The sequence below is a fragment of the Fusarium solani genome, assembly GCF_023522795.1.
Source record: "Fusarium solani strain SB1 chromosome Unknown bctg00000011, whole genome shotgun sequence".
In the NCBI taxonomy this organism is placed as follows: Eukaryota; Fungi; Ascomycota; class Sordariomycetes; order Hypocreales; family Nectriaceae; genus Fusarium; species Fusarium solani.
The window spans coordinates 2,656,547-2,682,140 of NW_027072149.1; the positions used below are offsets into that span (position 1 = coordinate 2,656,547).

The 25,594-nt window shown below is 39.9% G+C and overlaps 3 protein-coding genes across 3 annotated transcripts; 2 read left to right on the forward strand and 1 right to left on the reverse strand.

Annotated features, from left to right (window-relative positions):
• Nucleotides 1-2,167: 2,167 nt before the first annotated feature.
• Nucleotides 2,168-3,125, forward strand: MRS44_015985 (uncharacterized protein; the record flags this gene model as incomplete). The annotated part of the gene is made up of 2 exons (XM_065619434.1): nucleotides 2,168-2,569; nucleotides 2,670-3,125. 2 exons carry the CDS (start codon nucleotides 2,168-2,170, stop codon nucleotides 3,123-3,125), a joined length of 858 nt encoding a protein of 285 aa, XP_065475506.1.
• Nucleotides 3,126-15,621: 12,496 nt separating this feature from the next.
• On the reverse strand, nucleotides 15,622-16,059 carry MRS44_015986 (uncharacterized protein; the record flags this gene model as incomplete). Its single annotated transcript, XM_046283105.2, has 1 exon — nucleotides 15,622-16,059. One exon carries the CDS (start codon nucleotides 16,057-16,059, stop codon nucleotides 15,622-15,624), a length of 438 nt encoding a protein of 145 aa, XP_046123947.1.
• A 550-nt stretch (nucleotides 16,060-16,609) lies between these two features.
• On the forward strand, nucleotides 16,610-20,122 carry MRS44_015987 (uncharacterized protein; the record flags this gene model as incomplete). The annotated part of the gene is made up of 6 exons (XM_065619435.1): nucleotides 16,610-16,791; nucleotides 17,244-17,257; nucleotides 17,308-17,378; nucleotides 17,515-18,652; nucleotides 18,742-19,760; nucleotides 19,823-20,122. 6 exons carry the CDS (start codon nucleotides 16,610-16,612, stop codon nucleotides 20,120-20,122), a joined length of 2,724 nt encoding a protein of 907 aa, XP_065475507.1.
• Nucleotides 20,123-25,594: the final 5,472 nt, after the last annotated feature.

Consider the following 25,594-nt stretch of genomic DNA (forward strand, 5'->3'; position numbering starts at 1 on the left):
GAGCCTTGTTCTTCTACAAAGGAAAGTGGCTGAAGAGCCGGTTTTATCAGCCACCGAGCGCCCCACAATAGGGGCTGTGCTTGACCAATCAGAGGGCGAGGCGTCACGCAACACCTGTCTACTCCCTGGTGTTGGAGAAGTGGCATGCATGATGGTTACATAGGCAGCCACCTCAAGGGAAGATGTCACCATATGATACCTTAATTATTAGAATAGCATTATAGATCTATTGTAGGATTAGCAGGTCTAGTATCTTAGCCTTGCCCCCTTAGATATAAAGATAACGAGGGAGAATAAAGAATAAGGAGGATAAACATAAGAGACATAAATTAGTCACACATAGGATAATTATCCTAAATTAATTATTTCTTACTCCTCCTTTATCTTCTAACTAACTGTCCTTATTATTATATAAATATGCGTGTCTAATAGTTAGGTGTGTTTTATTTCTCTAATAAAATAATAATATATATTATAGCTAAGGCATAGGAATAGTTTTAAGAACAGCCTAAAATAGTTAAGAAGGTATTTTATAGTTATAAAATCGGCTTATAGCTTAATAGAAGTAAGAATAATTTAATTAGTATTAAAGATATTAAGAAGGAAGAGATTAATTTTATTAACTAGGAAATTATATTAAATCCTGCTAAGGGAGAGTATTAATACTAAGAGGCTACTAGTATATATAATAGAAAAGAATTATAACTTTTAAAAAATAACCTTATTAAGTTACTAAGGTCTCTTTAGATAGAGGCATTAGTATAAATAGCCTTAGAGAGAAAACTAATTATTAATTATATAAGGAATAATATTAAAGAAGAACTTATATATTAGCTTATAGATATATATATTCTTTAAGGTAAAAAACTCTTAGAAATAAAGGTATCTCTATTACTAGGGACCTCTATACCTAATTAGTAATATAGTCTAATTAATAAGAGGCTATATATAAATAATATTAATAAAATTAACTAGTTTAAGAGGTATATTAAAGAGGTATTTTTTAAGTATTATTTTAAGAGCTATTTATAAGAGCTTTAAATAAAGGGATTAAGGTTAAATAATAATAATTATACCTTTCCTAATTAGATAAGATAAGCAAGGAAATTAATATAGTTCTATCTTACTAAGAGTCTAAATTTATTAAGTTTCTCTAATATCTAATTTATATTAAGCCTTATTGCGCTTAGCCCTATATAGTATTAAATAGCGCGCCCTTACTAAGTCACTAATAATAAAAAATAATATTAGGATAATCTTAAGTATATTAATAATATTCCTTATCTTTATTCTCCTTATTCTTCGTTCTCCCTCGTTATCATTATATCTAAGGGGGCAAGGCTAAGATACTAGACCTGCTGATCCTGCAACAGATCTATAACGCTATTCTGATAATTAAGGTATCATAGGGTGACATCTTCCCTTGAGGTGGCTGCCTATATAATATCATCATGCATGCCACTTCTCCAACACATAGAGGGCAGAGCGAGCGGGGTGGGCGACCCGGATCCACTTTGCCAAGCCCCCGAATTTCTTGAGTTTCTACGGTACATAATGCATGATGCAAACAGTACAGCTCGTAATGCAGCAACAGTGATTTCAACAGCAATTTCAATAAGTAAATATTATTAGTATCGGCCCGTGCTCCGTTGGGGAAACGTTTCTATATATAGGTATATGAGAGGAATTATCTTAAGGTTTGTCCTTCCGCTTGTTCACTTTACAGGTGTGGCGTCCCACCTCGTTTCAGCGCGGTTCCTATCCCACTAATAGCCAGAACTCATGCTGCCGAATACCGTTTACCCCCCCGTAGTGCTACACGTTGTTCCGACGGATCGTCTAGCTGAGTCTGGAATTTTGGGCGGTTAATAGGCCAGGAGAGTAATAGGCAATACACTGGCCTTGTGCAGTGAGCCAAACTCCGGATGACTCAACTTTAAATGCATAATGAGGGTCTGAATTACTTGACACCCTTTTGCTCTAAGGCTATACGAATGAACACAAGCCAAAGTCCCGGGTTCCAGGAGGCTAAGTTAAAGGTGGCGGTTGCATTCAACCTATAAGGATATTAAAAAACACTGCCCACCTGTGACCTCGCTTGGACTGCGCGACCGAATCTTTCTCTGGCCACGGTGTCATCGCCGTTCCACATCTCAATTGCCAGAATATGGGCCATCTCCTCTTCGTCACATTGGTCCTTGGCACCTGGACCATTAGGATTGCAAATTGCATGGTGCTCTCTAAACTCACGCAACGATACAATATCGGGTATCGTGAACGACCACCTGCACCGACTCAGTTTACAGATGTTTTGGAATCGGGGCAACTGCCCGAGCAACAGCCTACAAAAATCGAGGAAGCCACGCTCACTCTGACTCTAGCCGGAAACCCAACCTGTGGTTTCCTATCGGGATCTCCAGGCAATGCAATTACTTGCGAGAACAGACAGCCGTGCTTTTGGGAGGAAGATCATCTCGCCGCAATCTTGTGCGGCGTTGATAGCAACGCCGACATCCATTTTGCATGTATCGAGGGGGAGGCTGCCCTCAACCCGGAGATTTGCAATGATGTTTGTCAAGGCAATAGATTTAACTTACTTTGGTGAGATTTCCAAACTTCCCAACTCTTCATAAGGTGCCAAATTAACCGCTGGAATTAACCCCCTTTAGTACGGATACGGCTTCACCCTATTGCCGTACCTATATGTATCCAGGCAGTATTCACGACTTCAGATGCGCATCCACACGCGTGCCGACGCCTCAGATTGTATCTTTCACCCACAGCTGGCAGGAAGATCGAAACTTGTCAACTTTTCTCTTCTCAAACGGAACAGTTATACCATCGGGAGATTCTGCCGCTACCCCCGTGACCTTAAGCGCAACCACGGCACCCCCCCCCCTGGGCCTAGGGACAATGAAAGTCCTAATATCGGAGCTATAGTTGGCGGTATGATTGGAGGCCTTATAGGTCTTGTATTAGTAGCCTCGGGAATTATCTGGTTGCTTCGACGGTCTAAGCTACGCGACAGACCTACTCAGCCAAGTTCGGTCAATCAATCTCGGCCGCCTGAGCGTGAGACTAGGGTGTATTATGAGATGAGTGCAGACAATACTCCTCAGTCCTAAGGGGTTGATAGAGAGCACGGGGAACCTTTGGATTGTATATCGACGACAACGAGTTCGCGTAGCTAAAGAGAAATCTAGAAATCTAATGTATAACGCCTTAAACCCCCACCTCACCACTATCCCTCCAGCTGATAAAACTGCCGCGACCCGCCACGCGGTTTTACCGCCAGTAGAGAAGAAGGGCAGGGAGAAGCTCTCCTCAGGTCTCTAGAGGATACGGAAGACGGACACCTAAATTCCTTCCGGACGATGGTGCAGGCAGGCCGCGCGTACGTTAGGGAGGTTGGCGCGCGGCTGCGTCGCAACCCGTGGCTTCAGTGACGATTCAATGACGACAAGCCTTCAGGTCACGATACCCTTCCACCAATTGCACAAATGTGCAAAGCTTCGCAAAATTCTTGATGCTCGTCCAATGTTTATTACTGGTCAGGGCCCATTCACATGCTAGAGAAACAAGGTACATCTCGTGTGTAGTGGGATAAACATCGAGTTTTTCACATGACCCGTGACTGTTACCAGACCTTCCAAGTGCGAATAGTACTCCAAAACATAATAGTTAGGGTGGTCAGACGCCATTTAGCCAGGGTGGCTGAGAACGGCCGGACAGCGATCGCTCGGCTGCTTCTTGAGAATGGCGCTAACTCTAGGCTAAAGGATAATTATGGCCGGACGCCACTCAGCTTGTGGCTCAGTCTGGCCATGAAACTTTGCTTAACCACTTCGTACGAGCGGCGGCGATATCCAGCCTGAGAACCAAAATAGCATCGCGATAATAGCATGTCCTGAAGAGCTAGCCAGGAAATGTTCTAACAACATTACCTTCTACTTGGGAGGGAAGGCCGTATCAGACGATCAAAAGTAGGCGTCGCGACAAAAAATAGCCGAAACCTACCAGGCTACTACTGTAAATTGCACTAGAGGCCTCTTGCGAGGACGCACTGACATAGCGGCGGCAGTGTCCCGCCTGTGCATCCCCCTGACGAGCTACATGCTCAAATGTGAGCGCCTTCGACCAGATGCCATGCTAGATGGTATTTTGCTTACCTTTACAGAGGAAACGGTGTTTGAGGGATGCTAAATTCGCGTAGCGACGGAGGCTCCTCTGTTCCCGCATTTCTACGGAGATTGTATGGAGTAGACTTTCACTAGCTTAGCACGTCCTGCGCCTCTCTTACGGCCTCTAGACGAAAAATACACATGCATACATACACAGACCTCGTGCCATCAAAGGCAGGCACCGCTTCAGCAGCCAAAGACAGGAAACTGAACACTTGGAGGAAATTGACATCAAGTCGACTTGCTACTAATCCCAACCAGGACCAGTAGAAAGTGTCTGGTTGGAAAGCGCGGAATGCGGACTTCGCGAGGGCTTGGACGAGACCAAGGTAAGAACTTGGAAAGATGTATGTAATTTAGTGGTAACGTACTTGATAGGTGAGTTGACCAGGCAAGTGAACTGTACAGCTATACTGTGCACTTAAAAGTAATAAATTATAAATTTCTAAAAACTGCTATGGAATAGCTATAAACCTAAAAAGGGTATTTTTATAAATCTAACCAAAAGAGTTATAAGTTTTTTATTTTTTTAGATTTTTAAAAAATCCTTTTAATTTTTAAAAAATAAAAAACTAAAATAAAACAGTGCGAATAAGAAATTCTTAAATAACTTACTTATTAATTTTTTTTATAAATCTCTAAAAATTATATTAGTAATTCTAACATTTAATAAACCTATGTTTATATTATTAGCTTATGTAAATTTAATATAGACTTTTAAGAATTTTTTAAAGTAATTTTTAAATATGGTATAAATACTAAGAAATTTCAAAGTGTACAGTTCACTTGCCTGGTCAACTCACCTATCAAGTACGTTAGAGCACTTTGGGCAAGACCTAGGGGACGTAATAGATATCGGGCCGCGTATCCATAGGAAGGGATACCAGCTAGAAGGCACTCTTATGACAGTCAAGGTTCCCAACGTAGTAAACCGTAACCGAATAGGTTTATGTTAGCAGTTATAACGGGGCGTAGCGTACTGAGCGTAGGGTGGCGGATCACGTCTGATAATATTAAGAAGTATTCTTAAGTAATTAAGTTATATTAAAAGCTAGAGAGCCTAGCCACTATGGCGGGGGGCTTTTTCGGCGAAAACGCTAGCCCCCTGCAGGTCGAGGGAAGTACCCCGCACGGCGAAAATAGCAGAGGGGGTAACTTAGGGTTAAGCCTTAGTAGAAGTAGAGAGCTTTTTCTATGAAAAAGCTAGGCTTCTAACTAATAGGAGTATTAGATTTCAGCAAGTTAGGGTTAGTAAAAAGAGAAGATAAATTAAATAAATAAGAGAGAGAGATAAAGAGAAAGAGAGAAAGAGAAAGAGAGAAAGAGAGAGAGAAGAAAAGAGAAGAAAAGAGAAAATAAAAAGCAAAGTAAGATTAATAAAAGCAATTTAAGGGCAGCTATTATAGTAATAATAAGGCAAGCTAGCTAAAATAGCTAGATAGAGTAATACTAAGGAGAAGAAATAAGGTAAGAGGCATACTCTAGTAAGGGGGATTTTTCCTAGTAACGCATATATAGTAATAGCAAGGAGGTAAGTAAAATAAATAATAGAAAAAAAAAAAAAAAAAAAAAATAAAGTAATATAAAATTTAAATAATAAGCTAATACTCTCTTACTTTCCCTCTCTCTTTATTTCCTTTTTATTTTATTTCCCTATATTAGATTTATAATTTATTAAGATATTTATTATTTAATTAGTCTTTTATCCCCCTCTTATCTCTATTATTACCTTATTATCTATAAAAACTATTAGTTAAGCTATTAATAGTTTTTTTATATAAGAGATTTTTTTTATATTAATAAACTATAGGGTAACTAATAGTTTTTTTCTTAATTAGCTAATAATTTTTAATAAAGAGGGTTCTAAGATAATTAAAGCTTTATAAATTAGATATATATTAATATTAATTATTATAATTTTAATTATAATTTTATTTTATTTTTATCTTCTTTTATTAATTTATTAAAATTCTTTAAAAATAAAATATAAAAATTTTAATATAGTAATTAATATAATTCATATAATACTAAAAATTACTAATTATTACTATAACTTAGCTATTTAGCTATATTAATTACCTCGCTAGCTATAATTAAGGCAATTCCTTAGCTAATAAGCTTTAACCTCTATATTTTTATTTTTTTTTATTTTTTTATAAAGACTTTAATTTTTCTTAGCTATTTACTTTAAATTTCTATCTTTATTTTTATTTTTATTATCTTAAAGCTTTATCTATTTATATCTTAGTTATCTATAAGTCTTATAATTATAAATTATTTTACTTATATTTTTACTTTTCTCCTTCTAATTTATAAGACTTATAAAACTATAATTCTTTTTAACTAAATTTAATAATATCTCTACTAATAGCCTTATTAGCTTTCCCTCTAAGAGATTAAGCCTACCCTAGAGTAAGCTATTAAGCTTAATCTTTTTTAGGGCTAAAAGGACCTTATAAGGCTACCTAAGCTTATTCCTCTAGGCCCTCTTATCTTATAACTTAGAGAGCCTATATAATAGGGCTTCTACTATATCTTTAAGCCTAGCTACTTCTATATTAGCTCTTAGCTACGCCGAATTAGAGAGCACTTATAGGCCTTTTATAAGGTCTAGCAAAAAGGTTAAGATAGCTAGCCTTCTAAGGCAATAGCCTCATAGCCTTCTATAGCTACTAAAAGCTATTAGCGAGCCGGCATAGCCTATTAGTAACTCTTTAAGTAAGGGCCTTAAAGTAAATACTTTAAGGTCTTACTAGAAGGTAATAGCTCTAAAGCTTTCTCTCTTCTAGAAGCTAAGGCTACCTTTAAGGCCTAAGCTCTAGCTATTAGAAGTAAGAAGGCTAAGGCTATAAAGTAGCTAAATAACTTTATTACTCCTAACTCTTAGCTTTAAAGGCTAAGATTAATAAGGCACTTAGCTAACTTTAATAAGAAAAAAAACTTTTTAAGAAAGTTACTTTCTCTTAACCTTACCTTAATTAAAGAGTCTCTAGAAGAGACTTTTAAGCTAGCTTACTTTTTTCTTTTATAGGCTTTTAAGGAGCTTATTTAAGAAGCTATAGGCCTTATAGCTTCTAATAAGATTCCTTTAAATACTCTCTTTAAGGTTAACCGGTAAGATGCCTCGTAGCCAGCAAAGAAGCCTTTTAGCTATAGGTATAAGAAGGCTATATAAGACCGCTATGCCATAGTGGCAAAGTAGCTTTTAGTCTATACCTTTCGCTGCCTTAACCTAGAGCCCGCAGAGAGGCCACCTTTTAAAGCAAGCTAATAGTAGCTAGCTAGCTATGAGGCTCTATCTAATAACCTTAATGACTTAGAAGAGGCCTGGCTCTTAGCTAAAGGCAACTTCTCTAGCCATAAGGTTATAGAGCTTTATAAGGGGGTAAAAGAAAGGACCTTAGCGCTTTTTATCTTAATCCTAGATTATTAGACTAAGGATAGTAAATTTAATAGCGTTATGGTCTCCTTTCTTACTGTGCTTAGTATATCCCCTAATGGCTCTTAGCTAGGCTTTAAGACCTTTACCCCTATTATATATTATAAACGCGCCTTACTTAAGGCGCATTTCTTTTATATAGACATTTAGCGCGGCGCTAATAGCTTACCCTTAAAGGCGCATTTTTTTTCCCTTCTAAGGCGCATTTTTAAGAAAACTAGGTTCCTAATATCTAAGAAAAATAAAAATTTATTATAAAATAATTAACTATATAATTAATTAACTCTAACTTCCCTTACCTTTATAACTTACTTTATGCTTAAGATATAAGCTTAACCTTAATATTTTATAATTTTTAAAGTAGTTTACCCCTATTTTTATTATGCCTTATTTACCTTAGCCTTAGAGGTCTAGTAATTAATTATTTTCTACTTAGGGTAAGGGTTATAAGACTTAGGGTTAGAGATAGCTAAGTAGTAAAAGTAAACTAAGATTAATTTTAAGCTTCTTAAATAAGCTCTTCTTATACTTTATATTCTCTTAATTACTTCTCTTTCTTAATATTTTCCCTCTTATTTATTTTAAGACCTTAAAATAAAATATTTTACTTATATCTCTTTACTCTCTCTTCTTACTTATAAGAGCTATAAAGTTATTATTTTAAGTAATAAGATCTAATAGCACTTAGGTTAAATTCCTTATAATCTCGCCTTACTTAATATTTAATTAGTTATTAAATAGGTAGAAACCCTTAATCTTCTAAAGTATATTAAGGACCTTAATTAGCTACCTTACCTTATTCCCCTAGGCCCTCTAATAAATAAGCTAGGTTTAATAAGAGAAAATAGCTTTAAGTATATACTTAATATATTATATTATTAAATCTATAGTAGCCTTAAATAGCTATAAAAGTACTTTTAAAAGGATTATTATAATATATACTATATAGGTAAAAAAAGAAGACTATCTTAGTCTAGGGCATATTCTATAGATTTACTACTCTCTTAGCCCTAGCGATTTAAAGTATTTTATTAATAGCTCTTCTAGAAGGGTTACTATAGTAAGTACTTTAAGGTTAATATATAGTAGTCTATTAGAGAACTATTTAATTAGATAGATATCTTTATAGTATTTTAGGCCTAGGCCCTCTCTATATACTAGAGAGAAGCTAACCTCATAGAGTAGCTAGACTAATTTATATAGGCATAGCTATAGCTCGACCGGCTTAGCTTAATTAATTACCTCTATGACTTTACTAATTAAAAGGACTTTTTATATAGATTAATCTCTCTTAATATTAACCTAAGCTCTATTATATTAAATAAATCTAATAACCTTAGCTTTATCTTTATACTATAGGCACTTAACTAACTTATCTAAGAGGCATAGGGCTTATTCTATTAATAAGAGATTCTATTTATAGCTTAGTTCGAAGTTAATAGGTTTAATATTAATATAGCTAACTAGAAGCCTTTTAGCTATAGCTATAAGTAAAAGACTAAGCAGAGATATACCTAGGTAGCTAAGTAGCTTTTACTTTATGCTTTATATTACCTTAAGCTTAAAGACCTCGCTAAATAGCTATTATTTAAGGTTAGTAATAGGCAAAAGAAGGTATATAATAGCTTAATAGAGATCTCTAATAATATAGAGGATTATTAGAAATTATCCTAAGGGGATCTATTTAATTAATTAATCGCTAAGATATTTAATTAGCTTAAAGAAGTAACTCTTAGGTTTTTTATATCTTTGCTTTATTAATATACTAAAGACGCTAAGTATAATTATCTTATAATCTCTTTTCTTATTATCCTTAATATTACCCCTAATAGCATATAGCATAGCTTTAATATATTTACTTTATAGCTATTTACTATTATATTAGTCTTATGACTTTTTCTCTTTAGGGAAGCTTATTTAATTAAATATAAGAAAGTTAATTAAAAGGTAGCTAATAGTCTAAGCACTATAGCAGCATAAGAGTCTACCCTTAGTATTCTTAAGCTTATTAAGTATTATATATTATAGTATATACTTAGTAATATACTAAGGTTAAAAGCTACCTTAATATAGTTTATTTTCTAGCTCTATAGCTATAGAATTACTACTAAGGCTAACTTTGCCTCTCTTAGCTCTCTAATATAAGATAGCCTTAATATTATCTATAAGGGAATCTACCTATTACTTTAAAACCTATCTACCCTATAGTAATTTATCCTTAATACTACTTAGCTTACCTTATTTTAAGATCTTTTCTTTTAATAGGATTACTTATTACTAGATAGCTAATTAGCCCTCTTATTACTTATTCTATAGGATTCTATCTAAGATAATACCTAAGAGGAGACTTTAAGTTATTCTTTCCTTAAGAGTCTTTTTTAGATTACTAGTAAGAGCATAAGGACCTAGGCTATAGCTTATATCTAGAACTAGCTAGAGCTAAGAGCCTAATAGTATAAGGGAAGTAAGTAGCTTAATATAGCACTAGATAGCTAGGCACTCTTAGTATATATAAAATTAATTAATTAGATGCTTAAGTATCTTATTATACTTATCTATCTTAGGGGTAGGCTTTTAGCGAGGAGTATAGAGATTCTTACCTTATGCTATTATAATATAATACTAAGTAGCACCTATAATATTTATATTAACCATAGCATAGTTATACTTATTATTAATATCTATAAGGGCCTTTTATGCTCTTAGTAACTATGAGTTATTTATTAGTTTCTTCCTTAGGAGGTTAATATATTATTAATATATTACCTCTAGCTAATACTATTATTCGCTGAGGCGGCCCTTATTAATATACCTTTTAATTAAATATAGACCTTCTTATCTTTTCTCTAAGAGACTAAGGGTTTAGCTAAGATAAATAATCCTAGTAGATTATATATATATAAGGTAATTAATTAAATACTTTAAAATCTTAGATTAGAGCTTAGGTACCCTTAGGGCATAGAAAAATAATAAGCCTATCTATAAGTAATAAATAATTCGCCGTAAGTTATTAACTTATTACCTAGGAATTTTATTTTAGCTTATATATCTTAAATACTTTAATAATAGGGCATAACTATTAGGGTTAAGATACTTAGTATTAATTTATAAAGGTATATTACTATAGTAATTAGCTATTACTTTATTTAAGATATATTTATTATAAGCTAGGGCTTTTATAATAAGGTTAATAATAATAATAGTAATAATAAAATATCTAATTAAGAGGGTATTAATAAGAAAGATATTATTATAAATAAGTAGACTAGCTATATAGCCTAGATATCTAGTATAATATATAGCAAGGGCCTCTAAGAAGCTAACTTTAAGACTTATTAGCGCTGCGAGAGCTTCTAATAGCTTAGCTAATAATAGTATTACTTATTTAGCTTCCCCTCTATACTCTAGGTCTCCTCGGTAAGTATATAATCTAATTCTAAGAGGTTAAGAGCCTATATTAATATAGAGTAATTCTAAGAGCTATAAGCTATCTACTAGAAATAGCTTTATAAGGTTAACCTAGCTCTTAAGCTAAGGAGGCTACTAGGTAATAATATTATATTTTAACCTAGGTAATATCTAGTTATGCGGGCGATTATATAAAATAAGAGCCTAATTATTACTATTATGCCCATTAGCAGCGGCAAAAGTCTACTCTTTTAGCTACTAGCGGCGAGCTACCCCGGCGGGGTTATAGTTATTATTATACCCCTTATATCTCTATAAGGTAATCTCTATAATTATACTAGGAATATAAATATTATAGTAGCTTAGTAGCGATCTAATTAGATAATTAGATATACTAAGATTATCTTTATAATACTAGAGACTATACTAATTAAGCGTTTCTAGACTTACCTCGATATACTTTAGTCCTAGGCCTAGCTAGACTATATTATTATTAATAAATACTATGCTATCCTTAAAGGTAACTTAAAGTTCTAGCTAAAGCTATATAAGCTTAGTTTCCTAGCCCGGCGCGGTATATAAATAGTCTACTTAATAGTAATACTAGCTATCGCAGATAAGGCACCCTTTTTCTATCTTATCTACTGCGACCCTAAAGATACCATAGTTTTTTATAACCCCACGAGCTAGCCTAATATTAATTATAGCATTATTACTATTAATATATATAATAATAATAATAAATAAGCCTTAACTATAAGCATCATAAGGGCGCTAATTAATTAAAAGCTTAGCATATATACTAGCTCGGCTAAGGTCATTATATACTACCTAACCTAGAGGACAACTAAGGGGCTCATAGAAGACCTAGGCTATAATATATACTATAGTAATATTAGCACGGCCGATAGCAAGGCATAGCGGCTAAGGGCTTAGATATAAGGTTATATGCGGGACCTCTACTAGCGTAGCTAGGTTATTATAGTAATTAACGCTCTCGGCCTAGGCATTAATATCCCTAATATCAGGCTCATTATCTATCTCGAGATACCCCAGAGGATTATAGACTATAGCCAGCAGAGTAGGCGGGCTAGCTAAGATAGACTACTAAGCGAGGCAGTTATTATCCGGGCTAAGTAAGAGCCTGCTAATTAGATGAGGCTTAACTAGCTTATCGACCTAGCCGGCCGGGCCTTCCTCTCTAGGAGCCAGTGCCGCTAGATCGCGCTCGACGTAGCGCTTAATAGGCGGCATAGTTAATCCTCCTATGAGTATATAGAAGAGAGATGCGACTACTGCCTTGCCTACCCGCCCTAGGCCTAGCCCAAGGGCCAGTTCTACGGGGAGGATAAGTAAGATAGAGATCTCTGGCTGCGGTAGGTAGTAATGTAGTCTACCTATAATAGCATCGCCGCCTAGGCCAGGGAGTAGAAGGCAGAGTTTAGTAGCTTTAAGTAATATCTCTAAAGGTAATAGCTTAAAGGGTATATTTACTATTGGCTCTTTGATGCTAGGCTATCTAATTATAACCCTGAGAAGTGCAAGGTTATATCTAATTATACTAAGAGGGAGCTATAGCGGAGTTACTAGTAGGCCCTATTATTAAAGAAGTTCTTATAATAGAGAAAGAGGATTAAGGACTTTAGAGCCTACTTCTAATATATATTGCTATAGGAGCTCTATTACTACTAGGAAGAAGACCTAGATAGTAACTAGCAGCAGAGGATAGATATCTACTATTAATATCTAGGCCTTATCCTTATTACCTTTGCGTATATATTTAGCTAGGAATATAGCTATATGCATTAGATTATTTAGGAGGAAGGGTATCTTAGCTAAGTCCCCATAGCGGGTAATATAAGAGATAATTATCTCTAGCTTTAGGCTTAGCTAGAGGAGAGGATTAAGTGGGCTTGGTTTAACTCGATCTAGCTATGCTGTGTCTATATAAAGATTATCGAGGTAATAGCATATTAAATAAGAAGAAAAAAAGGTAAAAATAGAGGATTAAGGGCCTTAGGGTAGGTAAGAGTAATACTATTAAGATTTTTTAAAAAAAATATTCTTTAATATTAGCGAGATACTTCTTAGAGTTAAACCTAGGTCTATCCCTTAGTTAGAGGGATTACTTTATCTACTAAGCTAAAATGCCTTTTATTCCCTTATTTATAAATAATTATTTTTATAATATAATTTTTTTATTTTATATAAGATTTTATTAATAAACTACCTATCCTTATATCTTCTCTTCTCTCTCTCTATTAAGTATACTTAGTAGGGGTTACCCTTTTATTATAACTTACCCTTTCTCACCGTGGTTTTATTTCTCGTCCGTGGTGGTATCTAGAAGTATAATTATGCTCCCTAGCTTCGAGGAAGGCTTCTTAAGAGTATGATCCTATACCTTTAAGCCTTAGCTGGCATACTCCTAGCTTAGGCGGATCGGGAGCTTACACAGCGGCACTAGGGGGGGCATTAGGTAATTAATCCTATAGGTAGGAAACTCGTTATTTGCGCCGGGAGGTAGAATGATGCGGAAGTCCTTAAAGTCTAGCGTCACTACGATATAGTTAGGCTTAATAAATTACACCCTGCCTTAGTCCATAAAGAAGTACTTAGGCTTAAAGTAGTAGCTATGGACTCGTAGGCCGTATGCATTAATAATATCCCTATGCGCTAGGCTAATATCTATCTCTATATTATTACCCTGCGCCTTTATGTACCTGCTACTTAAGACGCTAAGCTTATTTAGCAGCATATGAGATAGGATCGCCTTGATGCACTACAGGGACTTAATCTTACGCTCCTCGTGGTTAACAGCGGGTCTCTAGGGCGCTAAGAGCTAATCTTAGTGGTAAATGGCGATATTATTCACCGGGGTTAGTCTAGTGCTATTAATTATAGCAGTGGTAAGGGGGATAATACTTACTAGGTCCCTCCCGGGGACGCCAACTAGATTACGCACCTAGTTAGTAACTATCCAGCATGCCAAGAGGCCACACTCTTAGTAGGAAGGCTAGCTTGACACTAGAAGGTTATAGGCATTAAAGTATTACGGTAACCCTAGCCTCGCAAATATCTCCCGGCCGATAATATACCTCGGCGGAATCAGATTATCCTTCCGCTCTCTATCATATCTATAAACAATAGGTCCTTCTAGTAATAGTCAAAGCAGAAGCTAACCTAGTGCTTGGCGTTTATATAGTAGAAGAGGCCGATAATAAAGCGCTTATGCTAGAAGGACTCCTTTGCCTTTCTGAGGCTGCTAAACCTAAGCGTAGCCTCGCATTCCACCTGGTTAGCCCCCGGGGCAAGGAATGGGTTCTCCTCCTTGCCGTCCTCGCTATTAGACTAGATCGCTATGCCCGTGACGAGGATGGGCTTAGGGAGTAAGCTTATATTGTCCTAGAGGCTATGTAGATGGCTTCGCAGTAGGGCCATGGCCTTGCTTAAGTTCAGCTCCTACTCGTCCTAGATACATATAAATGCTCTCTATATATCTACCTAGTGGTCCTCCTACCTGCATATTATATCTAGGCGTGCAAAGTTAGGCGGCGGGCTTACCCGGCGTAGCTTGGCCCTGATCGTCTCGTCGCTATCCTTATCCCCGAGTAGAATCCTACTATAGGCTTCGTGCCCCTAGTCCTCTCGTCGTTGCGTCTAGGCTGGCTGCTTCTGGTATATGTCGGCCAGTGTAGCTAACACGTCCTCGCCGGGGTCTATTATAACGCCGTCGCCTCCCTCTCCTCTTACCTCGGCGCCTAGAAAGGTTATACTAGGTATCTTAATAAGGAATCACTCCGTCGTGTTGGGAGCTGCTATGGTTACGGTTAATTAGTCGCTCGCGGGGTAATGTGTGCGTGTAAGTGATGTGGATATTATTTAGGGGAGTGGGTTTACGTAAAGTATATTGCTGGTCAAGGGAGTAATAGCAGAAGGCCAAGGGTAGTAGAGGGTATATATACTTGCCGCCTCTCGGTGAATGCATTAAAGAGTCTCGCGCCTATTCTTTGTTTATGGCATGTCTCCTTAGTTAATCCTTTGTCTCGGCCATGACTAGAGGGACAATGGCATTGTTCACGCCAGACTACCCTGCATATGCCGCACAGGTAGACAACAAGACACTCCCGCCTAGACAATGTCTGCACCCGTCTGGCCGCGGTGTGATCACTTGGTTCACTCGGGGTTATGGCCATTACGCTGTCACGCATTAACATAGAGTCCATCACAATACGCGCAGTCATCGCCGTGGTTTATAGGCAAGGCAAGCTACCATACACTCCCTGTTTATCCGTCCCCTAACCTGTCCTGCCGTGTACGCTACCGCCCATGGCCCAGCCGCGCTCAGCACTCACTGAACTTATCCTGGGCGTCCTCCGCCGCCGCCTCCTCCAGCAGGTTCAGCTCCCTCACCCCGCCGTTCTTATGGCTCCGCGGCGAGGGATACTTGCACGAGACCCTCGGGCAGCTCGAGCGGTTTAGCTGATCAACCCCGTACGAGCCCGGTCGCCGCACTAGAGACTCCTTGCCTAGCAGCGGCCAGCTCTGGGGTCCCTCGGTGGCCGACGTTGCCAGGTAGCCGGGCACCTTTTCCTACTCGCAGGTGGTGTCTCTCTGCCAGATGCAGTTGGCGCATCGGCTGTTCCGGAAGCCCTTGATGGAGATGCAGGCCGAGAAGGGGAAGAGGATGTGCTCCCTATTCCAGCTCACGTTGGCCACATATGACTTGACATAGTGGCTGCAGAGGACGGGGTTCTGGATGCCGAGGAAGGCCACGGCCAGCGCCAGCCAGCGCTCCCGTCGCTCGATCAGCTGGTCGATAAAGTGGCCGTGTGGATGCGCAAAGTCGGCTGGGATGTAGACGGGCTGGAGTGCGGTCGTTGGGATCATGTCGAGGATGGTTCTGGTGCCGCTATCGACCCTGCCGATGGAGGAGAAGAACTGGGTCGCGTGCTGCTTGGGGTCGTCACTATCCTCGTCGGCAAACGCGAGCTCCACGTAGAGGGGATTCCCATCGCGGTCGAGGGCCATCCGGGAGCAGATCTAGAAGCGGAGGCACTTCTTCACCTGTGTGATCAGACGGGTCAGTCACCGCCGGGCAGGCTCTCTCGCGCCGGTTCCGCACACTCACAAGACGGACAGACGGGTGCTGGACCCGGTCTCCCTTGATGATGATCACGTCACGCTTATTTCGGCTGGAGGGCGTCGGCGTGGTATTAAACTAGTTCATGGCCAAGCGGCTGATGGCCTTATCCTGGATGTTGGGGAGCTGCTTTCGAGGGACGTTGCTGATGTCCACCGTGGTCGCTGGTGTTCCTGCGAGCCAGATGATCAGCCAACGCTGTGCAGACGGGCGCCATCTCACTTGGCGGAGTGATGAGGAGCATGGGCAGGTGAAGGAGGGGAGGGGATCGCAGACATACCGGGAGCCATCTTGTCGTTGTGCCCTGGGCTTCCCTGTCGCACGATGGGAAAATGCGATCGCGCCTGGGGGAGGGTTGCGCAAAGAGGCTCGGGCAAATGCGATGAGGTTTGGCGATTCTTGGCAAAGAGTCTCGGGCAAATGCAGTGGTGTTTGGCGATGCTTGCGCAAACACTCCCGCGCAGCTTGATGGTGTTTGGCGCAAGGCTTGAGCAAATGATCCCGCGCCGATTGACGAGGTTTGAAGAGGAGGAGGAGGAGGAGGAGGAGGAGGAGGAGGAGGAGGAGGAGGAAAACAAAACTACACCGAGAGCCCCGCCCGTGAAGATTATTGTGGTTGAGTATTGCCACGGTTGACCATGATTTACTGCCGCATCGGATTAACTGAGATTCATAGTCGCAACCACTGCCCCCCCGCTCAAGATATAAATAATCGGCGCGCGGCATCTCTTCCTCTTCTTTTTCTTCTTCTTCCACCTCTCGGCCCTCCCCTCTTCTTCCTCTTCCATCTCTCTCTTCTGCATGGGCTAATTAACTCGTGCGCATCGCCGCATCCTCCTCTCCATCGCGGCATCACATCTTGGCCAGCCTGCCTTTGACACTCACGATTTCCTCTGCCCGCATCGTCGCCAGCCTACTCTCAGCGTTCACATCTCTCTCTCTCTTCGACCTCCTTGGCCTCCTGGCCTTCTTCGATCATTCCCCGCCGACCAGTCCATCGAATAATACCTCCCGCCCGAGCCACCATCCACTGCGCTACACACTCTGCCTCCTCCTCCTCCTCATTCTGCAGGCGCTCGACTCCAGGTGAGATCTCCCCCGCCGAATCTAGGTTGACCTTGCTCACGATGCCACAGCTCAGCCTCCATCCTCTCCCTCTGGCGTGTGGCCTTGCGCGGAGACGCCCTCTTGTCCCACTCGATACCCGGTACGTGATCACCCTCTTGCCTCTCCCTTGCGCGCGCTGACGCTGCGACAGAAGAGCCCAGCTCTATCGCCTCCTCCCGTGGCCTCGTCTCGCCTCGACTCGCATCCATACGCGCCTCTTCCTTGCTCGCTAGCAGCACCATGGCCTCGTTTTCCCCTCGACCTCTCGCCGACCCCCTAGCTACTTTGCCACAGACAACAACCAGCTCCCCCTCCTCGCCGGCAAGCTCAAGAACCCCGGCAAAGCAGACAAGTTCATCGCGCCCGATGAGCTCCACCTCTTGGACCTGCCACGGCTATACCGACAGCAGCCTGCCCTGTTCCAGCCTCGCGATGAGTGGGACACATCGACCACCCCCTTAGCCGCCGGCGCCGCCCTGCCAGCCCTCGACGACAGCCCGCAGCTGATCATGCGCAAGTTTGCTGGCTGCCAGCGGTCATGCTTCCCTCCTCCGCAGGGCTGGGATATCAGCTGGGGCGAGCATGTCTGCCGCCTCTGGAAACTCTGGGTTGATGTCGACAAGGAGGTGAAGCTCTCTAGCACCTCTCTCGTCGAGCTCCTCCCCCTCCTCTCGTACGGCTTGGAGGACATGATCTGCCTTGCCCGTCGGGAGCTCATCATCTACGACGCAGCGGTCAAGCCCAACTCGCACTTTGGCATGTCTCAGGGCAGACCCTCCCACGACAAGAGTCCCTACCTCGCTGGCTACCACGACAAGGTCTCGTGTGATGCCAAGCTTGGCTTCTCGACGCCCCTCGAGCTTCGCCGGGCCATGCATGGGAAGAGGTTCCTCGTCGGAATCATCCACTTCCATTCCATCCCCCACTTCACCACCTTCATCTTCGACCGCGCCCGCGCGCACTTCTACCACTTTGACACGCTCGGTGACCAGCCGTATGCCATGCCGGGGGCTGATCAGGTGGGCCGCATGCGCTGTGCGGTCTTGGCCATGCGTGAGACGCTCATGTGGGTTGGGCAGCCCTTCTTCTTCGACTTCTTTGGCGTTCCCGTATCGGAGCAGCCCAGAGGATGGGAGTGTGGCATACTCAGCGTGTTCTGCCTCTTTCTTACCCTCCGTGGCCTCGTTGGCAACCAGTACGACGACGTGGATATCAAGTATCGCTCCAGGCCCGTGACGATCGAGGGTCAAGACCACATGGGCGGCATCGTCCGGCATCTAGAGCTCCCTATGCGCGACTGGATCCTCGTCAAGGGTGGTGATCCTGTCCTCTCCCGCGACCGCATCAGTGCGTGGTTCCAGCGTGTCATCATGGGTGAGCTCGGGGTCCCGGGAGCACGGTGCCTCAAGAAGGGCAAGAACCCCAGCACCACGTACAGTGGCAAGCATGCCAACCTGATCAAGTGCCCGGGAGACGACCTGTCCAAGTCACGCCTCCCATCCAGCAGCTCTACACCAGCCTCGGAGGGTACCAGCCCATCGCCTTTGACAACGTCGAGCTGACCTACGCCTGGCCCGGGGACCGGCTGCTGAAGTTGCCAGCCACCCATGGCACTGGGTCATACCGGAGGAGCCGTGCCGCCGGCCCCGGTGGGGTCTTTGCCGTGCCCGAGATGTCGGCACTGGCCAAGACTTGGTACAACGACCGCGGCGTCCAGATCGAGGGCAACTTGCCCTGCCAGCCACGTCCCCGAGTTGAATACGTCGATCTGTCTGCGCTCAAGGCTACACCACCACCACCACCACCCGGCACGCCCAGTCGAACTGGCATCGACGGTACGCCTCGTGGGACCCCTGCCCAGCCCAAGACTCCTGCCAGCCGAGTCTCTGCCCGCCCTTCTCCCGCCGAGACGCCTTCTCTCGGCCTCAAGAGCCTCTCCATCGAGACGCCAAAGAAGACAGCCGGTGCCCACAGCTCCACGCCCTCCAAGCCTGCCAAGGCCTCTGCTGCTCCCTCGCCCGGTCCCAGCGCAAAGGATCACCCTCTCCCCGCGTCCAAGGCCTTCAAGACTAGGCTCGTCGTCGAGGTGCCCGGCCCGTCATCGACCTGGAACACGCCGTCGCCAGTGGCCTCTGCATCGAGGGATAACAGATCTCCCGCCTCCCCGCTGAACGACTCGCCTGGATCTCTTGGGTCAGGCCGCGACCACCAACGTGCCCCATCCGCCGGGAGTCCAGCCACCGCTGTCATGACTTGGTCTGCTGTCGCCTCTCGCAGCGGCTCGCCCATGAGCACATCTTCTCGCCACACTGCCGGGCCAGGCCAAGGGAGTCTCCGTTCCGGGCAGTCAACCCGATCCGCCGCGCCTGGCAGCCCTGGGGTGTCTGCCTACTCTCCCTCAACCACATCGTCGCCCGTGGCCGACTCGGATGCGCCCGCCTTGCCTCGCACCAGACCAGCATCCTCGCGCCTGGCTGATCCAGTGCCTCGGCGGCGCATGAGGCCAGCCGTGGACAGCCCACCCCGATCTGGGACGCAGAACAGGTCCCGTGTGATGAGGTGGCGCAGCAGCAAGACTCTGCGGGCGACATCGGGAACGGAGCCAACATCATGTCGCGGATTCCTGGAATATCAGTAGAGCTCGCACAGGTGGAGGGGAGAATGACCACCGTGTTGACCAACGGGTGCTTTGCCACGCATGTCCCGTCGGGCATGGTGAGCATGGAGCAGTGGATCGCTATCATGGATGCGGCTGAGCGACCCTTCCGACCTGGAGTTGCGCAGGCAGAGTCTCGGGATGAACGAATGCGGCGTCGCCATGAGGCCAGGGGCGATAGACGTTAGTGATGGATGGGTGGGTTCAGAGATGGGCGGGTTCAGAGATGGGTGATTGATCACGTAGGCACATAGCAATGCAAGTGAGACGCGTGCCTCCTGTATATTATATGATGGTTATGTGCTGTGAGCTAGTGGCAGAGGCTCGACTCTTTGTCACCTACTCTTCGTGGCTAGGCCAAGGCAAATATCTCACAAGTTAATATATATTATTTATTTATTTCTAGTGATTTGATTGCGTTACGCATTGTGTTTATGCATTGAATTTGCTGTCTTTACGCTTGAAACTGTGCTCGGAATTAGGGTTGATGAACTTTTCATTGAACTTTTATCTAGAACCCTATCTCATTTGTTAGGAAGGTTATGAGTAAAGCTTGTCACTCACTGACTTTCCATCCAACCCCACTCCATAGAGCAAAGAAGCTCCTGTAACTATATGTCTTGTTGCCGCAAGGTAGCAAGGAATGTTAACTCTTCGTTGCACAAAGGGTGACCGTTCTCGATACGCCCAGTGAGATTATCAAGAAGCTATTTCTAATGAATGACGAAGTCTTGCTCGTTGGGTGCGAGAATGGTTTAAAGCCCAAGCAAGCAGCAGCCGAAAAAGACTAAATTGACTCTCTGGAGGTCTAACAAAGGCCGTGAGACCGCAAGGAGCTTCTTTGGTTCTAGGAGTCTCATGAGGCCAGTCACCTTTATGCAGTCCAGGGCAGCTTTGAGCTTCTGCCCTGACAAGGTTAGTCCATCAGGGGGGCACGCCATTTCGGTAAGCGCACCAGAATGCACTCTGTATTTCTGTGCCACTAATATCCTTTGTAGGTCCTATATTGGTTTGCTTCTGGGCTTGGGTCATTCAGTGGGAGAACGCACCTGGTGATTTGAGTTGCTACCTTGTGCTATGCTGTTGTTGGTGATGGTAACTGGCCATCTCCAGAACGGAGAGTAGGCTGCTTTTATTATTGCTAACTGGCGACGTGTTCTTAGTGAGATAAGGTTCGTTGAGGCAGGGTGTTGAGCGTGGAAGCATTTGTAGAGCTTATTTGATATTGAGTCTTATGTTAAAAGGCATTGGGCATGATAGCTTGATTGTATGTAAAACTATATTTCTCTTGCTAGGTTGCCTTGATCTACCTTTAGGTATGCTATGAGGTTGAATTATTCTTTAATTATTTATTTATATATACGCCATTTAGTCACCGAGTATTATTCCTTAATTATAATCTCTTTATTTCCCTAGCGGTAGTAACTATCTAAGTAGGTCTAATATAGCCCTAGTCTTGGTGTCGGTATAGGGCTTAGGGGTTGGGGTAGTCTATAATATCCTCATCGGCAAAGACCCAATAGTTATCCACCTAGTTGATGGCGGCCTCCCCGATATTAATACTCAGGGTATTATCATAGGCCTCTAGGAACCTACTTAAATCCGAGAATTGACTCATATCAGTGAAGTACCTCCACGAGTATTACATAAAGTTATACATAGCAAGAGCTAGTCTTGGGACCTCTAATTGCTTTCTTTCCCTCCTATTCTCTGCCGCGTTACCAATGCGAACGACCCTCCATAAGAGCCCATTAGGGTCCACGCTTAAGGCCGCTCTCGTGCCGCTAATAAACCTCATCCAGCGCGTTATAGCCTCATTCTCGGCCTCTAACTAGTTGTCCTGAGGCTCTAGTGTGCTAAGGGCTAATCCATAGGAAGGCGGATCTATAGGGTTAATCAGGTAGATTATCCCGTCATAGAGGAGATACTAAATTGCGAATTCGCGGGATAAGCTCCCTCGCGCCGCTGGACCTTAGTGCTTCAAGAGGCAAGAGATAAATAAAGTCATCTACGAGAGCAGTCCCTAGTTGCCGAGTAAAGCATTGAACTCAGTGGGCCGATCTAGGTTAGTAAAGATTGCTCTTTCTCTTGGGAAAAAGCCGATAGTATCGTCGCTATAGATAAGAATATGGCGTCCATCATAGTTATATTAGAGAATATTACAAAAGGCCGATATAAGAGTAGCCTTATCTCTCTCATCGGGAGGGCATGCTATCAGGGGGCCCCAGGAGCGTGATGCCGTTATCCCGGGATATATGCGGGGGGGGCAGGCATAATAAAAGTCGGCTTAGGGGAGGTAATCCTGTAGCCTATCCCATTTAGGCGTATGCGGGTTGATGGGGATGAGCCCTGTAGTATAGGGGAGGCCAAGCTCGGGGCGAAAGTGCCTCTTAGTATATAAAAACTCCCCTCCAAACATAGAAGTAATCTGAAAGATCGCCGTGTGGCATCCTTCTGGCGCACCCCAGGTTCTATCAGGGTAGATGCGTATAATGCGGCGAGGAAGCTCTCTACGAAGGCGGGTTGGTTCGGTAGCGGTAGATATTATTGTTAAAAGAGTCTAAAAAGACCAAGGTTAGTATAGAGCTTTGTTAGTTAAGGTTATCGTAGTAGATAATAGTGGTTTAAAGTTATAATAAGAAATAATAAGAAGGAAAGGAAAGAGAAGGAAGGCAGTAATAGATCTTTATAGTTAAAAAAGAAAGTAAATATAAATAGTAGTTAAATGAGGTGAATGTTCCTAGGCTGAACAAGTGAATATTGCTAGGCTGAACAGGTGAATGTTCCCGGGCTAAATAAGTAAATGTTCCTGGGCTGAATAGGTGAATGTTCCTGGGCTGAATAGGTGAGTGTTGCTGGGCTGAACAAGTGAATGTTCCCGGGCTGAACAAGTGAATGTTCCTGGGCTGAACAGGTGAGTGTTGCTGGGCTGAACAAGTGAATGTTCCTGGGCTGAACAGGTGAGTGTTGCTGGGCTAAACAAGTGAATGTTCCTGGGCTGAACAGGTGAATGTTCCTGGGCTGAACAGGTGAGTGTTGCTGGGCTGAACAGGTGAATATTACTAGGCTGAATAGGTGAATGTTCCCGGGCTAAATAAGTAAGAATTCTAATAAAATAAGTAATTACTCTAGGGCTAAATAAGTAAATATTTTAAGGCCTACTATATAGGGTAGTAGTTATAGGTATAGCTAGGGTGGTTAAAGTAGCTCTAACTAGTATATATTTTATTATATATAATATAACTAAACCTAAGGTTAGTAATACTAAGGCAATTAAGGATATAAATTAAGTTAATATATAGGATTTTATTTTATATATCTTTTTAAGCCCTATTTAGCCCTTTATTAATAAATCTAAGATTAATAAACTAATCTTAGTATTTAATAAAAAAGGAATTAAGTAAAGAGGTTAGGTAACTATTTATTATAACTATCTTAAAGTATATAATTTCTTTAAGTTTTTTAAAGGTAAAGCTTATATTACCTTATACTATATATAAGAGCGCTTATACTAAGATAATATTAAATTATATTATATAACTTTAATTCTTAGTACTAATAGGTATTATAGGTATTTAAAGGAAATTAAACTTATTATTAAAACTAATATATATAAAGAGCTAGTAAGATACTATAATTATTAACTTATATTAATCTTTTTACTTTAATATAATACTATTAAAGCTATAAGCTTATAAAATATATTAGTTTAATAAAATTAAAAATTAATACTATTAGTATTTATAATATATAAAAAAGGTAAAAAAGCGCTTACTTATTATAAGCTCTTAGATTTATTAGCTATTAATAAACCTTAGGGAAATATTATAGCTTATTTAATTAGCTTTTATAAAAATAAGTTTATTTTTTTTATAATTAGTATTATTATTATATTATAATTAATTATTTTAAATAATAATTAATTTAAGTATAATATTAATTATATCTTTAAAGCTAAGAAGATTTAAAAATAAAAAAGTAATAAATATAATTTTATTAAGTATAAAACCTTTAAATATATAATATTAAATATATTAATTATTTTTAATAAATGTATTTTAATTATACTTAGTTATCATATATATAATAAGCAAGTGTTATAGTTATGCGAGTGTTATAAAAATACCTTATAGTATAATTCCCTCTCTAAAAGTAATTAATAAAAGAAATTCTAAGAAATTTAAATAAAGCCTAAATAAGCTTAAATTTAGAAGTGGGGCTTTATAAACTATTAAAAAGCTATATTAATTTTCTTAAATTTTTAAAAAAGTTTATTAAGCTTAGTATAAGAAAAATCTATTTATACTATATAATTTAGCTTTTCTCTATAAAGGCAATTTTATAAAATTCTAAGAAAAATACTCTTAGGCCTTATTTAGAGTTAAATAGCTAAAAGTATTTTTTAAAGAATTTTAATAATTAAATAGCTAATTTTAGAAATCTAAATCTAGCTATTTTTAGTTATATAGTATTATATGACACTTGTATAACTATAACACTTGCTTATTATATATGTTATATAAATTAAATAAAAGGTATAATTTTATATCTTATAACTTATATTTAATGATATTATTTATATTCTTAATATATAAGTTTATAAGATTAATAAAAACTTAGTAATTATATATATTTTATATTTAAATCTAAGTAAATTACTTATTATATATCTTATTAATATTATATATTAATACCTTTAATAAGTTAAGAAAAGATATATAATTATTAATATTTAAAATATTATTACTTTTTATTATTATATTAAAATTGTAATAAATAAAATTAAATATATAAAAAGAATTTAATAACTTATTAAGAGTTAATTAGTATAAAAAGTATTATATATTAAAAGTAATAAAATAATTTATTAAGTATAAAATATAATTAAATATAAAATATAAATAAAGTAAAAGTTATAAAGGTATAATATAAATATTAATATAATAAAAATATTTTAATAAATAAAATAAATAAATTTAATTATTTTATTTTATTAAAAGACTTAAAATTAAAAAAGATTAAATATAATAATATTATTTATATAATATTTATAATAAAGAATTAATTAAGTATTATATATATAATATATATAATAAGTAAGTTAGCTATATAAATAAGTTAATTACTTTTCTTACCTTATAAGATTAAAATTATAATAAAAATACTTTAAACTATTTAATTAATTAAAACTACTTATTATACTTTTCCTTAAATATCTTAATTACTACCTAATATATCTTTATATTATAGCTAAGCTTATTATAAATACTATAATACTAAATACTTAGTTATATTAACCTCTCTTAACTATTACTTTGCGATAATTTAGCTATTACTTATATATTAATATTTATTTAATTAATTACTTACTTTCCTTTCTCTATTATTATAACCCCTCTTTTTTATAGCTAAGTTTTTTTTACCTTTTAGCGCTAACTTAATATCTTATTTACCTCTTAAAGGTTTTTATTCTTAGTAATTAATAAGGTAACTTAATATATAATTACTTTTATCTCTTTTTTAAGAGACCTTAAGGCTTTAAGGATTAACTCTAAAGAGCTACTTTAATACCTTTTAATTTATTTTTTAAGGTATTTAAACTAAGATTAGGCCTTAAGTATAATCTTTAGGGTCTTTAAAGCCTAAGGGGTTAATAATTT